Source organism: Squalius cephalus (assembly GCF_949319135.1).
Source record: "Squalius cephalus genome assembly, chromosome: 2".
NCBI classification, from domain to species: Eukaryota; Metazoa; Chordata; class Actinopteri; order Cypriniformes; family Leuciscidae; genus Squalius; species Squalius cephalus.
In genome coordinates this window covers 32,486,067-32,503,175 of record NC_137123.1, presented here as the reverse complement: position 1 = coordinate 32,503,175, position 17,109 = coordinate 32,486,067, and the positions used below count along the sequence as shown (strand labels likewise).

The following is a 17,109-nucleotide window of genomic DNA, read 5'->3' as shown; positions in this document are numbered from 1 at the left end:
ACCATACTGCCATTTTGATATTCAGTAACAGCACTCATATACATCTTAACATAGATCTTAATATACATTGAAACAACTTAACCACAAACACCTAGCAATTATAAAGGTAATAGCAGCTGTTTAAAGGGTGATAAAGTGAATGCGGCAATCTATTGGTTGTAGGCAATGTACATTTCATTCAGTGCAGTCCAATGGCAACTAGAGAGAGAGAGAGAGAGAGAGAGAGAGAGAGAGACGCCTGATACAGCCTCAGTCTCTTTCCCTTTAATCTTTTTTTTTCAGTCAGTGATGCCTCTTTCTATGGAGACAATCAGATTCTCTACAATTTACTGTGTCTCTGCAGTGATTTCAACGAATTACCTTAATCTATCTGGGTCATTTACATCAGATATGTTGCCGCGTCTCTGTTGAACAGTCTCCGGTGAGCCACCTCTCTTTCGGACGGCAGCATCACGTTGGATTTTAACAGGGGCAGAACGGAGTTAGATTTTTTCCCTTGTGTGGCACATACATTTTGACCGTACCTCAGGAAGTCGGGCGGCAGGACAGAAGCAGTACAATGCAGATACTGCAAAGGTAAGACACACGAGCAGCCGTGGAAGTTAAAGTAGCGCATCTCTATTTTGTGCTTACACAGTTGAACTGTTTGTCTGACGCCGCGTGCCGTACACGGTTATTTCCCGCTGCTTCACAAGATTGTTCCCCTCTTTCTCTCGCTCTCTGAAAGCTTCATCCATCCGGACTATGCAACAATTTTGCTCTGAGTGTTTAATTCGCGCCGGCTACACGCGCTGCATGATTTGCATGAAAAAGGCTGACCGTACAACCTGTTTCAGTAGTTTTTTGGGCAATACATTTTGCGTTTCGATTTTTTCGTCATCGAAATTATAAGTATGATCAATAAAACCCTTGTATTCTGCTTTCCGATATTATTGCTATCTACATTTAGAGTTGAAAAGCAAGTATATTGCACGAAAGAGTCTTTCATATGCGTCATGGGAAATAGGCAAAATGTACGCACTTGGACAGTCAGCATATGAGGGGAAATGGCTTTAGAAGGGGAATCGTGTGGCAGAACTAAGTGTTTCAGTAGGCTATAGTACTACTTACCTGTGGCTAACCAAAGCTCGGTACAGTGAGATATGATAAATGATTGTTTTCCTAGTGCACATCCATATGCGTGTTAATCAGACATTCGGCTAAAGATGTGGTGGCGATAAATCGTTCGAAATTTCTCGAGAGCCATAATATTGGATCAAGCTTTGAAAAAGGCGAGGTTAGATTAGCTACTTAAAACACATAATATGATAAAATACATGATCAGTCTGAGACGGGACACTTAAGGTGCGCCCATGAAGAAGATTTGGTTTAGCGATATGGTTTGTTTTGTAACATAACTCTCGCCTAGCTTTGCTGTTGACTACAGACGAACTACATTCTCCTCAAAAGATGCGGTGACCCCGGACTTTCATCACAGGGACCACTGTTTCAGCCCAAGCTATTCCGCTCATGCAGCGGTGAGCCACAAGGTGGTACTGTGGACATCTCCTGTATGCGTGTTTTGGGGATGGAGTGGGCCGCCTCTCGAACATTCGCACTGTACAACATTTTAACCTTCACTTCTGTCAGGATGCGCGGCAACTGCGTGACATCATGTCAGACTGCGGTGAAATAATGTTCATACTTAAGGAAGTGCAAACAGCTTCAGTCATTCTACCCGAAATACGTTAATTAGCTTTAGGTAGGCCTATGTAAATCTGTCCCTGAATACTTTGACCTGTAACTTAGGCTACTAATAAAAGTTTTGAACAAAATCTTGGGACAACTTTCTTTGTATCTATAGTAGGCCTACATGCACCTAAAAATGCACCATTTTCGGCTACTTTGCTCTTGTGGTATTATGGGATCTTGGTGTTATGTTTTATTCAATTTTGGGCAGGTAGCTATATATTGCAGGCTTCTGTGGTGTAATAGGATGTTGATAGGAAGAGGCCTGGACTGATCATGAGCTTGAGAACCTTTTTTCTTTTTTTCTTTTTTTTTCTTTCACTGTTGAATTAAATAAGCTATGTACAAATAGAATGTGATGAAGCTACCTTTGAGTGTTTAATCACATGAATTGAATATATATTCTAATTTAAAAATAGGCTGCTGCTTTTAAGAGCAATATTTATTCTGGTCCTAGTCATTTAGAGGTGCAGTTCAGTATTTCCCTTACTGTTTCCCTTTCTCTCTCACTAGCTCATAGGATCAGTGGTTTGCCTTTGAATACATTTTCACTCTCTCTCTTTGCTTACTGGGGTTCCTGTCCACACTCAGTCAACTGACAGAAAGATAGAAAGAGAGAATACAGCTTGAGAAAACAAATTCCAGCTGACTTGCTAGTCCAGACGCCATGTAGAATAAGTCATAGCAGGTGCATTTGCAGCGGAATCGCACCACGTTTATCCGAAGTTCACCCAAAGGTCACAGTGGTTTCTATGCTTTATTTCTTGGTCTATCGTTTGGACCGAATCAATACTATCTCCTTTGCATCATGAGTCACTCTTTGAACAGTGCAATTGTTAGAGCCTTCTTCAAGTAGATCATTTATTATAATTAAAATGCAGAGAGAGACCCGGCACCTTCATTGAGATTCGCGTGAGTTATCTTCAGTGATCACACAGGCAGTGATTCTATTTTCTCTCCTTTTATTCTCCTTGGTGTCATTTCTTCCTTCTTTTTATTTTTCAGACTCACCCAAAAAAATATTAAAATTCCAACCAATCACCTTTATCTAAATGTAGCTTAGACAGATGTGGCCGTGGGGGAAATTATGAATTTAAAATGTTATGCATTTAATACTAGAACATGGGAGAGGTTTTTATAATTAGTCAATTGAGAACATCACTAAACTGATTGAATATTTGTAAATGTTATTTACTGTATTTATTCATTTACTTACATTAACATTTAAAACAATATATCACATTTACTTGATGGCAGTGAAGGAAGAGTTCACCCCAAATTAAACTAATTTTTTGATGCTCAAAAATTATATGACTTTCTTTCTTCTGTGGAGCGTAAAAGAAGATATTTTGAAATATGTCACTTTAAGTTTTGTTATTATTATTATTATTATTATTTCCACCAGACAATGAGGTCCAATGTTGTTTTGGACCCCAATGACTCTTTTATTGTGTGGACAAAAACTCTTCATACAGGTTCTGAACAATGAGGGTGAGTAAACCAAAGGAACCTTTCTTTTTGTTTGAACTATCCCTTTGGGCTTACATTCTTTGTACTTGGTTGTTGCAATAGGGTATTTTGGAAGAAAGTGCCTCCAAACTGAGCCTCTTGAATTTAAGCATTGCTTGAGGATGTAGCAATATTGGCGTAAAGTTATTGAATAAATCCCTCTTGGCTGATCTAACTTGGACACCAGATGAAGAGCGCATACAAACTGGTGGATGTTACATGGCTTTTTGTCTGCGTTGGAAATTAAATTGCCGGCCAGACATTCAGACATTCAGACCCATCTGCTTCAGAGGACAAATATGTACGTGAAAGGTTTTCTGAAATGCCCAACTCAATGTCAGGATATTTGATGGTCACAGGCAAAGAAAACAAGGGCTTATAAATTAGTAGGACTATAGGTCTACAAAGGCCTCTTGATGGAAAATGCTATCTTAATTCTTAATTGTTTACCAGTCTATTAATTTTTTTTTCTTTTTTTTGTATAGTTCATAATGAACCCACTGCAGCATGTACAACACAAGCCTTGATGTCTGGGCTAAATTATGGTTTTAATAAAATAAAAACAAAATAGAGTGGACTTCAAACCCCAAGGTGTCACGAGATGGGTCTTTATCAGACCACCAATAAAGATCTTTTAAAGCATACCATGTGTAATGTGTACAGGGACTCAATCCTTATGAAATTCTCACTCCTTCATTAGATTCTGCCTTAGAGGAATATCACCTTTCAAATGCTCTTAAATCCCTGTAAATGTTAAGCAGAATAATATTTTACAGTCATTTACCATATCAGGGGATGTTTTCTGCATTGTATAAAGGAGATAATGCGTCTTTGTTGTTTGTTTTATTGTGCTTTCATGTTTTCTCTTGTGACCGTCAGTGCTTTAAAACATCCTGCTGTTGTAAAGTGTTCTGTTATGAAGTGGAGAAGTAGAGATAACCCTAATCCTTTTGTAATTTAGCATTGCTCAACACCAATTTAAGTTAATGTGACTGTCTCAATGAGTCTATTATATCATCACTGCTTTGTTCGCACAATTAACTTTCCATGGGTTATACTATCTACTATCTGATCTCTGCTGAAATTGCTTTTTGATATGAGGAAATGGAAAAAGTTATATCAATCAATCTTAGATTCTTGAAGAATTATTTAGAAAGGCTTTGAAAATTACAATGTAGATAAAGCTGGGTGACATCTGTTGAACACACCATATTTTGAAGCTGTTGGCAAAATTATGCCTTTTTATATGTTGAGGATTTCAATTTAAATAAGAGGTACTGATCCAAGAACAATCTCATATGAAGCTTCCCTACTCTGGTTTCACTGACAGAGCTATTAATGGAGGGATCAGAGCGAACGAAAGAGTTCATCACTTGTAGTTTTACTCAGGACTTAAGTCATTAAAGTTTCCCTCCAGAGGCTCCAAGGAGTCCAGCTCAGTAATTTGAGGCAAATGTGCATGAACAATCCATAAGATGATCTTGAACCTTATATAAAGCTAAACAAATCAGAGCTGTGGTGTGTGTTGTACAACTGTGTTGAAGTTCAAGAGTATCAAAAGCACCAACTGATGAGGATCTTCTCAATTCTTTTCACACCCACTCTCTTCCTCTTTCTTGAATGTGGATGAAATGCATAGAGCATTCATTATTCAAATTCTCTCGCACGATAGCATTTCTTGTGCATAATCTGCTCTCAGCTTTGTGTGCTTCTTCTGTTTGTTCATTCAGGTGGAAAGATTATCGTTTTTTCAGCCAATAAATGTGATGCAGACATACCGTTTTACTATTCGCATATTTAAATCAGTGGCAAATTTGTATTCACATCTACTCCAATATATATGTCTCTAAGGAAATTTCTTTTAAATGCTTTTTGATTTATTCCAGAGGACCTTCCTGGAAAGATTTGTGAAAACACTGCGACCTTTAGTGTTTCCACAGCAAGAGGCGTCTCAAACCAATATCTTTCATGTCATTTATTCTTCTGTAATCCTGTACGAATGGTTTCCTATTGCTAAATTCCCAAATTTGTACTTGAACAACATATCAGAGTCAACGGATAATGGATAAATCTGTTTAGATTTGTAGATGACTCAGCCAGAGACATGATGAATTCTACTCTCTGAGTATGCTCATTGCCTTTATATATCAGGCTATTATTGATGGTGATTCTGAAGAGTATCCTGTAGCTCAAACAGCTGAGCATGGTGGTAGTGCAATGAAAATGTCATGGGTTCAAATCCAAGGAAATGCCTGGACTGATAACATGTTTGCTTTGAATGCAATGTAAGTTGCTTTGGATAAATGTTTCTTTCAAATAAATAAATGTAAACATGACAAAAAACAACACACATCCATATTTCAGGATTTGGAATATCAGAATGAAAACTAATAGCATTCATTACTAGATCAAGCGATCAAAAAACTTCAAAGTCTTAGATTGGTCTTTCCTACATTAAATGGATAGTTCACCCCAAAATTAATAATTTATTCACCCTCAAGTTGTTCCAAACCTGTATGAATTTCCTTTTTTTCTGCTGAACACAAAAGAAGATATTTTGAAAATGGTTACCAAACAATTTATGGGCCCCATTGACTTGCATAGTAAGGGAAATAAATGTTATGGAAGTTATGGCCCATCAACTGTTTGGTTACCTACATTCTTTGAAATTATCTTATTTTGTGTTCAGCAGAAGAAAGAAATTCATACAGGTTTGGAACAACTTTTTTGGGTGAACTATCCATTTAAGTAATGAGAAGGAGAATAATGTATAGATTGGACAGAATTGCTCAATCATACAGCATGTTTCAGTCACAGATAGACAGTTTCTAGGCAAATAGATCAATATATTCCAAGCATACGTTTTCAGTACAACTAACCTCATACATGAATGGATATAATATATTTTGTGTTTACGCAACAATGCAATGCTAACAGTTATTTGAGCCTATCAATTTACCAGACCACTTACTTTATAAATCGTGGCCCAGTCAATGGAAACGTAGAGTCATATTTCATTGTTTGAATCTAGAGTATAATGATGTCTAAGTGTTAGCATTTATTTGTTATTTGAGTCTATTCATGTATTTTTTTTTCCTCTTTCAGTGCAAGGTTACCTTGGCATCTCCAATGCTTAATGCAAAGCATACACATTAATAAAGGAAATGGAATTCCTTTGTTTTTGTTTATGACAATGAATGAAAATTTACGGGCTGTTTTTTCTTTCCCACAGGCAAACCAATAAAGGAGGAATTGAAAGGAGGGAGTAATTACACCAGAGGACAGCTCAGGGAAAAAAGCCACATTTTGTTTCTCGTCAAAAGGATAGCAGTTAAAGAACGACAGAAATACAACTGAGATCCAGAATCACCCTCATGGCTACGGGGAATGCCGTGATTGTTGATTTGATTGGTGGGAGTGCTGTCAATCATCTGTCCGTTGCAGCCTGAAGGCAGGTTTCACCTTGGCTGTGGGAGAAGGGAGGAGTGTAGGACTGTGAATTCAAATAACTCTGCCAACCGCAGCTGGACCATGTCACGGCTCAGAGGAACTCCATGGATAACACTCACCATGGTTCGTCCGCTGGCTACTCTCCGCCTTTTTTCCTGGATTGTGCTTGCGGCTGCTTGGCTAGCCATTACACAGGGCCAGCAGCAACCTATTGTCACGACAAACTACGGCAAGCTAAGAGGCTTGAAAACATCTCTGCCCAATGAGATTTTAGGGCCTGTGGAACAGTATCTGGGGATTCCCTATGCCCTCCCGCCCACGGGGGAGAGAAGGTTTCAACCCCCTGAGCCCCCCATGTCCTGGCCTGGGATTCGAAATGCCACACAGTTTGCTCCCGTTTGTCCTCAGTTTCTGGAAGATCGGTTTTTACTTAATGATATGTTACCTGTATGGTTCACCGCCAACTTGGATACCGTTGTAACCTACGTACAAGATCAAAGCGAAGACTGCCTATACTTAAACATTTATGTTCCCACCGAGGATGGTATGTAATTTCATTACCATAACATAATGTGATGTATGTCTTTAATTTTTTCTTCTCAACAAGTTTCATCAATGTTTGTTTGCTAATTAGGTTGTATATATTACATCTTTTTAGTTGTGATAGATCATCTCGGTTGTTTTACAGCACCGTCTGTTTAGTTAGCATCATCACAATGCGACCTTTGAAGATTTTCCAAACTCAGCAAGTTGAGAATTCCCAAATGGCTTTTTGCGTGTTTGTTGCTGAAACTCTGAAATATATATATATATATATAGACTTTTAATTGCCCTATAATTTGAAGATGTCACAATTTTCTGTCTGTTGAAGATACAAAACCACGTTTGTATCTTCAAATTATATATATATAATTTGAAGATACAAACGTGGCTAATTAACCTCTGTTAGAGACTTCTCCCAGATGTAAATTTGTTGTTATGCAACCTGAAGTTCAGTTGAAAGTTAACTGCAGTTCTAATTAACCTCCGTGAGATATATACCTAATATATATATATAGGGCCTGTGGAATATATATATATATATATATATATATATATATATATATATATATATATATATATATATATACATATATATATATATATATATATATATATATATGTGTGTGTGTGTGTGTGTGTGTGTGTGTGTGTGTGTGTGTGTGTGTGTGTGTGTGTGTTTCATTACTATAACATCATCATGATATTTAGCCATGGATGTGATTAGTCAGTCATTTGGGGAGAGGATAGGGAAGCTATGAATCTTGCTCTTTATTACATAATGTTTTTTAACTTTATTTATAAATATAACCTTTGATAAACAGAAGTATGTATTGGAACCTGAATTCTGGAATCCATATTGAAATTTGGAATAACTGGAATAATTAGGAATATTATCAATGATTATGACCTGAAATCAAAGTTACTATATTCCTATGTATTCATGACTGTTGCAATGCAGTAAATGTCCAACAGAATGTGTCAGAAAATTGTGACATCTCACAGTTGTGCTTTAAAAAAGTCCCTACTGTGATGTTGAAATTCAATCCTCTTTTGTGTCATACTGAAGAAGATGGTCATCCCCTGTTAGCTTTCAAACGCTTACCGCCCATTATGCCTTGGCTCTCCAAATTGCCCTTTTCAAAATCCTGTGTGATATGGGAACATCCTGGTATTTTGACTCAAAGAGGGACTTGCTCTGAAGTTGTGCCACTGTTGAAAGAGGATGACAGATATATATAAAAAAAGCCCTTTTGTGCCATATCAAAAGAAAAAAGCATGATGTTCAGGGCTAGAATGGGAAAACCTGGATCACCTCTTCCTGATCTGTAGAAAACAGGTTAGAGACATAAATTCTCTGTTTTAGTTTCCTGCATCTTTTGTTAGCTAGACGCACAAAAGAGACTGCAGTCTGTTAGTGACGGAGTCAGCTTTATCTCTCAGTGTTACGAGTGAAGGCTGTGGAGGTGGCATCCTGTTTTGTTGTGAATTAATCACAATGAATGCCTCAGCCTGAAGGGACGGTCTTGGTGAAGAGACAATGCAGGCTCCCTTCCACTCTTTAATTGGGAAAGCTAACCAATTTAATTTCTATTGGACTATTCAAAAAAACCCATTCAGAGAAAAAGAAAGACGTTGAAAAGAGGCAGTCATGACAAATCAGTGCTTGTAAACCCTCATTGCTTATCTCAATGGGTGGACTTCTTTAACCTAACATCTGAAATACAGTCTTGTTTTAAAGGTAATGGAGATCTACATGTAGATTGCAAATGGGTAACTGACAACTGTGATCATGTACTGTAATTAATCCCACTCCCTGCTATTCCACAGCCTATATATAAATTATATGACCAGACAATAATTTACACACTTTTTATTCTTGCGGATACTTGTTAATTATTTATTAATTGTAATTTATTTATTTAGAGATTTATTTTTGGATTTTCAAAAAAAAAAAAAAATCAACAAAAACATTAAACAATTACAGTGCTATGCATACGTTTAGACACCCATGCTAAAGTTGACTAAAAAGAGGAATAACAAATCATCTTTTGGAAATTGAACTTAATGCCTTAATTTAAAAAATGAGGAAAAATCCAACCTTTAAGGACACCAATTTTCTTTGTGAATGAATAATGTATGGTAAATAAATAAATGGTCTTCCTTAAAATACAGGGTGCATAAGTTTGGACACCCCTATGTTAAATTCCCATAGAGGCAGGCAGATTTTTATTTTTAAAGGCCAGTTACTTCATGGATCCAGGATACTATGCATCCTGATAAAGTTCCCTTGGCCTTTGGAATTAAAATAGCCCCACATCATCACATAGCCTTCACCATACCTAGAGACTGGCATGGAGTACTTTCCATAAGATCATCTCTCAATGCAAATCAAACTAGCTATTAGGCTAACTGAAATAAAACCATGCCAATCTCCAGGTATGGTGAAGGCTATGTGATGATGTGGGGCTATTTTAATTCCAAAGGCCAAGGGAACTTTATCAGGATGCATAGTATCCTGGATCCATGAAGTAACTGGCCTTTAAAAATAAAAATCTGCCTGCCTCTATGGGAATTTAACATAGGGGTGTCCAAACTTATGCACCCTGTATTTTAAGGAAGAACATTTATTTATTTACCATACATTACTCATTCACAAAGAAAATTGGTGTCCTTAAAGGTTGGATTTTTCCTCATTTTTTTAAATTAAGGCATTAAGTTCAATTTCCAAAAGATGATTTTTTATTCCTCTTTTTAGTCAACTTTAGCATGGGTGTCTAAACTTATGCATAGCACTGTATATAGTAAAACATTTATAATAGCAATATATAGCCACAGTGATATGGTAAAATCTTAGTATGTTACTAGAAATACTAGTCATAGTAATTATTAGTCTTAGTCTTATGTCCTACTTTACATGTATGTGCTGATTCCATCATTTGAGAATGTTCCAAATAACTTCAAAGCAACGAAATCTGACCCTTTTTTTTACCAAAGTGTTCAGATTTTGTCAAATGTGCTTATTTGATAAGTAAAAAGTGAAGTATCATAAGTATTTCTTATTTATATAAAGCTGTAACACACACACACACACACACACACACACATATATATATATATATATATATATATATATATATATATATATATCTTTTTTGGTATCACTAAACTTTATTTTCACATTGAAGTCGTTTTTTGAATCCTAGACTTTCAATCTCATCTCATTCTCTTTCACGCCACTAAATATATCTCAGAATACATCTCAGAAACTGCTGATCTCCTGGGATTGTCACACACAACAGTCTCTAGAGTTTTGAGAGTACAAAAAAGAAAGGAAGAAAGAAAACAGCAGTTGATGGTGATGCTGGTGAAATTGCTTCGTTAATGAGAGGGTTTGGAGGAGAATGGCTTGAACGGTTCAAGCTGTCAGGAAGGTGGCAATAACTAAAATAACAAGGTATTACAACAGTGCTATTCCGAAAAACATCTCTGAATGAACACTTTGAACCTTTAACTGGTTGGCGGCAACAGCAGGCAAACACAATATTTTCCTCTGTCAGCCAAGAACAGGAGGCTGAAGCTACAGTGGGCATATGCTTGCCAAACTGGACATTAGATGATTGGAAAAAAAAGCCCATCCCTTTGTCTGATGAATCATGATTTCTGATGCGATGCAGATGGTAGAGTCAGAATTTGGTTAACCACGTAAATCCATGGATCCATCCCTTAATGTTATTTGAGCATCATTTATTTCACATTCAACCTGCTGTGATCTGCAACCTTGTTGACTGTGTGCATCTCTTTATGGCAAGAGTCTACCCATTTTCTGAGTCCTCAGCAGGATAACATGCCATGTCACAAAGACTGGTGATGTCATTGAGTTTTGGTTACAATGGTCTCCTGGGAACGGCATGAATGTGAAGCTGACCAATTTGGAGCGAATGCGTGATGCTCTCATGTCAGTTTGGACCATACTTTCAGATTGTTTTTACAACCTTGTTGAATCCATTCCATTAAAGGTTCACCTAATAATGTGGCCAATGTGAATAATATAATTTATATGCATGTGATTAAAATATAATTGTGATTAAAAAAAAAAATATATATATATATATATATATATATACTGCCCTACAAAGCAAAAAGGCAGTAACTGCATTTTTGGTCAAAAATGAGTTATTATCATTTTCATGACATTCAAGGCATCCTTTGTTATGTGACAAAACATCTTATCTCAAATGTGTGTCGTTTTGGAGAAAAATGGTAATAGTTTTTGGAGAATCTGTAGTTACTGCCTTTTTCCTTGGTATGGTGCCACGTTTTTGGTAAGTAATACAAAGCAAATGTACAAAGCAAGAATACAGTAACTGCAAAATAGGGGTAAAATATCAAATTAAATATGAGGATTGATATGTACAAAGAGTAAGCTAATATAAAGTAACAAAACAGCCACATGTCCAATAATCTACCTACAAGTACTTAGGCTGGATGACAGAATAACTTTAAAGTCATTTTTCTCAGTTCTGCACTCTGCGTAGTTACTGCCTTTTTGCTTTGTAGGGCAGTATATATATATATATATATATATATATATATATATATATACACTCACCTAAAGGATTATTAGGAACACCTGTTCAATTTCTCATTAATGCAATTATCTAATCAACCAATCACATGGCAGTTGTTTCAATGCATTTAGGGGTGTGGTCCTGGTCAAGACAATCTCCTGAACTCCAAACTGAATGTCAGAATGGGAAAGAAAGGTGATTTAAGCAATTTTGAGCATGGCATGGTTGTTGGTGCCAGACGGGCCGGTCTGAGTATTTCACAATCTGCTCTGGGATTTTCACGCACAACCATTTCTAGGGTTTACAAAGAATGGTATGAAAAGGGAAAAACATGTGGCAGTCCTGGGGGCGAAAATGCCTTGTTGATGCTAGAGGTCAGAAGAGAATGGGCTGACTGATTCAAGCTGATAGAAGAGCAACTTTGACTGAAATAACCACTCGTTACAACCGAGGTATGCAGCAAAGCATTTGTGAAGCCACAACACGCACAACCTTGAGGCGGATGGGCTACAACAGCAGAAGACCCCACCGGGTACCACTCATCTCCATTACAAATAGGAAAAAGAGGCTACAATTTGCACGAGCTCACCAAAATTGGACAGTTGAAGACTGGAAAAATGTTGCCTGGTCTGATGAGTCTCGATTTCTGTTGAGACATTCAGATGGTAGAGTCAGAATTTGGCGTAAACAGAATGAGAACATGGATCCATCATGCCTTGTTACCACTATGCAGGCTGGTGGTGGTGGTGTAATGGTGTGGGGGATGATTTCTTGGCACACTTTAGGCCCCTTAGTGCCAATTGGGCATCGTTTAAATGCCACGGCCTACCTGAGCATTGTTTCTGACCATGTCCATCCCTTTATGACCACCATGTACCCATCCTCTGATGGCTACTTCCAGCAGGATAATGCACCATGTCACAAAGCTCGAATCATTTCAAATTGGTTTCTTGAACATGACAATGAGTTCACTGTACTAAAATGGCCCCCACAGTCACCAGATCTCAACCCAATAGAGCATCTTTGAGATGTGGTGGTACGGGAGCTTCGTGCCCTGGATGTGCATCCCACAAATCTCCATCAACTGCAAGATGCTATCCTATCAATATGGGCCAACATTTCTAAAGAATGCTTTCAGCACCTTGTTGAATCAATGCCACGTAGAATTAAGGCAGTTCTGAAGGCGAAAGGGGGTCAAACACAGTATTAGTATGGTGTTCCTAATAATCCTTTAGGTGATATATATATATATATATATATATATATATATATATATATATATATATATATATATATCGTGATTGCTGTCTTATTTGTTGAGGATCTAAAACATGAATGAAATTACATTTAGCAACATGTTATTTTTTTATTTTTTTATTTTTCATGGTGATTTTTTAGGTACCTGTAAAACAATCACACATGATCATCTCTCATTTTGTGCCCCCACTGTGGCTATTCATTTGTTGCTGTCAATCACCTCTGAATAATTGGCCATTTCTTTTGGTTAATGTGTTTTGTGTGAAACCTTTATTTGAGCTGTGGGGATAGTATCGGCCGCTGGGTAATGATGAGATGTCCTTTAATGTTCAGCCAAAAAAAGTGTTCAAAGCTAGTTTAACTTAGTTCTTCATATTCTTCAGGTTGAATTATTAATGAATAAAATGTAATGAGCTTCTGAACTAAGGGATTAATAAATGTGCTTCGTACATGCTAAAAATACAGATTCAACCTGTGCTCAGGAGAAGAAGAAAAAGTAGATTAATACACTATGATTTGGAAGTGTCAAACCTGGGCATATAGGGGTGGAGGGTATCCCTATTGTTTGTGGTATGCATATAATTAGTGTCAAAGTTCAACACTCTTCCTGAAGACATTCCTGTTTCATTAATTATTAATTAGTTATTTTTTAAATAAAGTTAGGTTTTTTGTACAAAAAAAGGTTACTGCATTGATTATTTTAAATATATAGTTACATAGAAAAAGAAGTATACAAAACGATATAAACAATATATATATATATATATATATATATATATATACAGTGAGGAAAATAAGTATTTGAACACCCTGCTATTTTGCAAGTTCTCCCACTTAGAAATCATGGAGGGGTCTGAAATTGTCATTGTAGGTGCATGTCCACTGTGAGAGACATAATCTAAAAAAAAAAAAATCCAGAAATCACAATGTATGATTTTTAGCGCAATTTTCCTACGGACAAAATTGCGATTGTTAACTCATGATTTCTGTTCTGTCTGTGCGCACCAATCTTGCACTTCTATCTCCTCCTCAACCAGACCACCTAGAGACTTCGGGTTTTCGGCATTATGTTAAGGAAGGTCTAATCTCGGGAACGCACACAAAAAAAAAAAAAAAAAAAAAAAAAAAACATAAAAAGATTTACTATCTCTTAGTGTTGTGATCCCATGACGTCAGAAAATTGCGCTAAAACACTCACTGAGTTTTTATTACTTGTTTAACTATTTATTTGTATGATACAGCTGCAAATAAGTATTTGAACACCTGAGAAAATCAATGTTAATATTTGGTACAGTAGCCTTTGTTTGCAATTACAGAGGTCAAACGTTCCCTGTAGTTTTTCACCAGGTTTGCACACACTGCAGGAGGGATTTTGGCCCACTCCTCCACACAGATCTTCTCTAGATCAGTCAGGTTTCTGGGCTGTCGCTGAGAAACACGGAGTTTGAGCTCCCTCCAAAGATTCTCTATTGGGTTTAGGTCTGGAGACTGGCTAGGCCACGCCAGAACCTTGTTTGCTTCTAACAGAGCCACTCCTTGGTTATCCTGGCTGTGTGCTTCGGGTCATTGTCATGTTGGAAGACCCAGCCTCGACCCATCTTCAATGCTCTAACTGAGGGAAGGAGGTTGTTCCCCAAAATCTCGCAATACATGGCCCCGGTCATCCTCTCCTTAATACAGTGCAGTCGCCCTGTCCCATGTGCAGAAAAACACCCCCAAAGCATGATGTTACCACCCCCATGCTTCACAGTAGGGATGGTGTTCTTGGGATGGTACTCATCATTCTTCTTCCTCCAAACACGTTTAGTGGAATTATGACCAAAAAGTTCTATTTTGGTCTCATCTGACCACATGACTTTCTCCCATGACTCCTCTGGATCATCCAAATGGTCATTGGCAAACTTAAGACGGGCCTTGACATGTGCTGGTTTAAGCAGGGGAACCTTCCGTGCCATGCATGATTTCAAACCATGACGTCTTAGTGTATTACCAACAGTAACCTTGGAAACGGTGGTCCCAGCTCTTTTCAGGTCATTGACCAGCTCCTCCCATGTAGTTCTGGGCTGATTTCTCACCTTTCTTAGGATCATTGAGACCCCACGAGGTGAGATCTTGCATGGAGCCCCAGTCCGAGGGAGATTGACAGTCATGTTTAGCTTCTTCCATTTTCTAATGATTGCCCCAACAGTGGAACTTTTTTCACCAAGCTGCTTGGCAATTTCCCCGTAGCCCTTTCCAGCCTTGTGGAGGTGTACAATTTTGTCTCTAGTGTCTTTGGACAGCTCTTTGGTCTTGGCCATGTTAGTAGTTGGATTCTTACTGATTGTATGGGGTGGACAGGTGTCTTTATGCAGCTAACGACCTCAAACAGGTGCATTTAATTTAGGATAATAAATGGAGTGGAGGTGGACATTTTAAAGGCAGACTAACAGGTCTTTGAGGGTCAGAATTCTAGCTGATAGACAGGTGTTAAAATATTTATTTGCAGCTGTATCATACAAATAAATAGTTAAAAAATCATATATTGTGATTTCTGGATTTTTTATTTTTTTAGATTATGTCTCTCACAGTGGACATGCACCTACGATGACAATTTCAGACCCCTCCATGATTTCCAAGTGGGAGAACTTGCAAAATAGCAGGGTGTTCAAATACTTATTTTCCTCACTATATATATATATATATATATATATTAGTGGTGGGCCGTTATCGGCGTTAACGTGCTGCGTTAACGCGAGACTCTTATCGCGCGATAAAAAAAAATATCGCCGTTAATCTATTCTCAAAGTTGGGTTGGGAGCTGCCTCTATACTACACAAGCTATGATGACGCAACCTACCCGCGGCCGCGAGGTAAACCCGGCTGCAACGCATCATAATTCGTCGTCATCTTAAGTAAACTGCTGAAAGTGAAAGCTTTGGTTTTGAAAGTGAAAGAAAGGTTTGGATTTAAGCCGTCCAACGAGCAGCAGCAAACTATATAGACAGAGTGTGTGGGGTCACAGTTCGGTAAGTTAACACACGACTAATCCGTTCTACCACCTCAAATTCAAAACGAAACATATCACGAATACCAGCGCGCGCGTATTATTCCCAATATATCTTAGTGGTGTAGCACATAATCTCTGTCTGCGCCCGATTTTAAGAATCGTTGTTGTGTTTCTTTTTAACTGAAAAGACATCAGTTAGACAATATTCTAATTTTAAATTGGGGGTTTCATAAGCTCCAAGCCATAATAAACATTAGACCTACTTAAGTCTCTGCAGCTTATTCAAAACGAAATTCAAAACGAAACATATCACGAATACCAGCGCGCGCGTATTATTCCCAATATATCTTAGTGGTGTAGCACATAATCTCTGTCTGCGCCCGATTTTAAGAATCGTTGTTGTGTTTCTTTTTAACTGAAAAGACATCAGTTAGACAATATTCTAATTTTAAATTGGGGGTTTCATAAGCTCCAAGCCATAATAAACATTAGACCTACTTAAGTCTCTGCAGCTTAAAATTAAACATTTTAAAATTCTATGATTTAGTGGATTACAAGGTTACATTGACAATGTATAAAGCATATTATAAAATGCTGCCTGATAAAATTTTGAGTATGTTTGAGAAACGTTATTGTAAGTATGAGTTAAAAGGAACATGTTTGTTTAAAAAACTGAAGGTACGAACAAATATTAGATGCAGAACTATCTCTGTAAAAGGAGTGAATTTATGGAATTGTTTGCATATAGACCTTAAATTAACACAAACAATAAGTGGATTTAAAAGGCTCCTAAGAAAGAAGATGATACTTTCATATAGATAAGTTTCGGGTAATCAATTTCTATGACTTTGTTGTTTCAAATGTTTGCAAGAAGAGAATTGAGCACTGTTTGACTGTTTGTGAAAATTGAGAGGGATAGGCGTTAATAAGCCTTGAGCTTCAGCCTATACCCTTTGGTTTAATCAAAAGTTATGTATATGATGAGTTGAATATTTGTTATTGTATATTTGTTAGTGATAAACCAAATAAACGAAATTAAATGAAAAATTATAATATATATCGTTA

At 37.3% G+C, this 17,109-nt stretch overlaps 1 protein-coding gene across 2 annotated transcripts in view; it reads left to right on the top strand.

Moving 5' to 3' along the window:
* The first annotated feature begins 200 nt into the window (after positions 1-200).
* nlgn4xa (neuroligin 4 X-linked a) overlaps positions 201-17,109 on the top strand; it is a 107,058-nt gene continuing 90,149 nt past the window's right edge. Inside the window, exons 1-2 of one of the 2 annotated variants that reach the window (XM_079852594.1) lie at positions 201-576; positions 6,470-7,231. In XM_079852594.1, coding sequence (XP_079708720.1) covers positions 6,769-7,231 — 463 coding nt within the window. In that variant the 5' untranslated portion in view covers positions 201-576; positions 6,470-6,768. The remainder of the gene's footprint in view (positions 577-6,469; positions 7,232-17,109) is intronic. The other variant, XM_079852593.1, reaches the window with a different exon arrangement.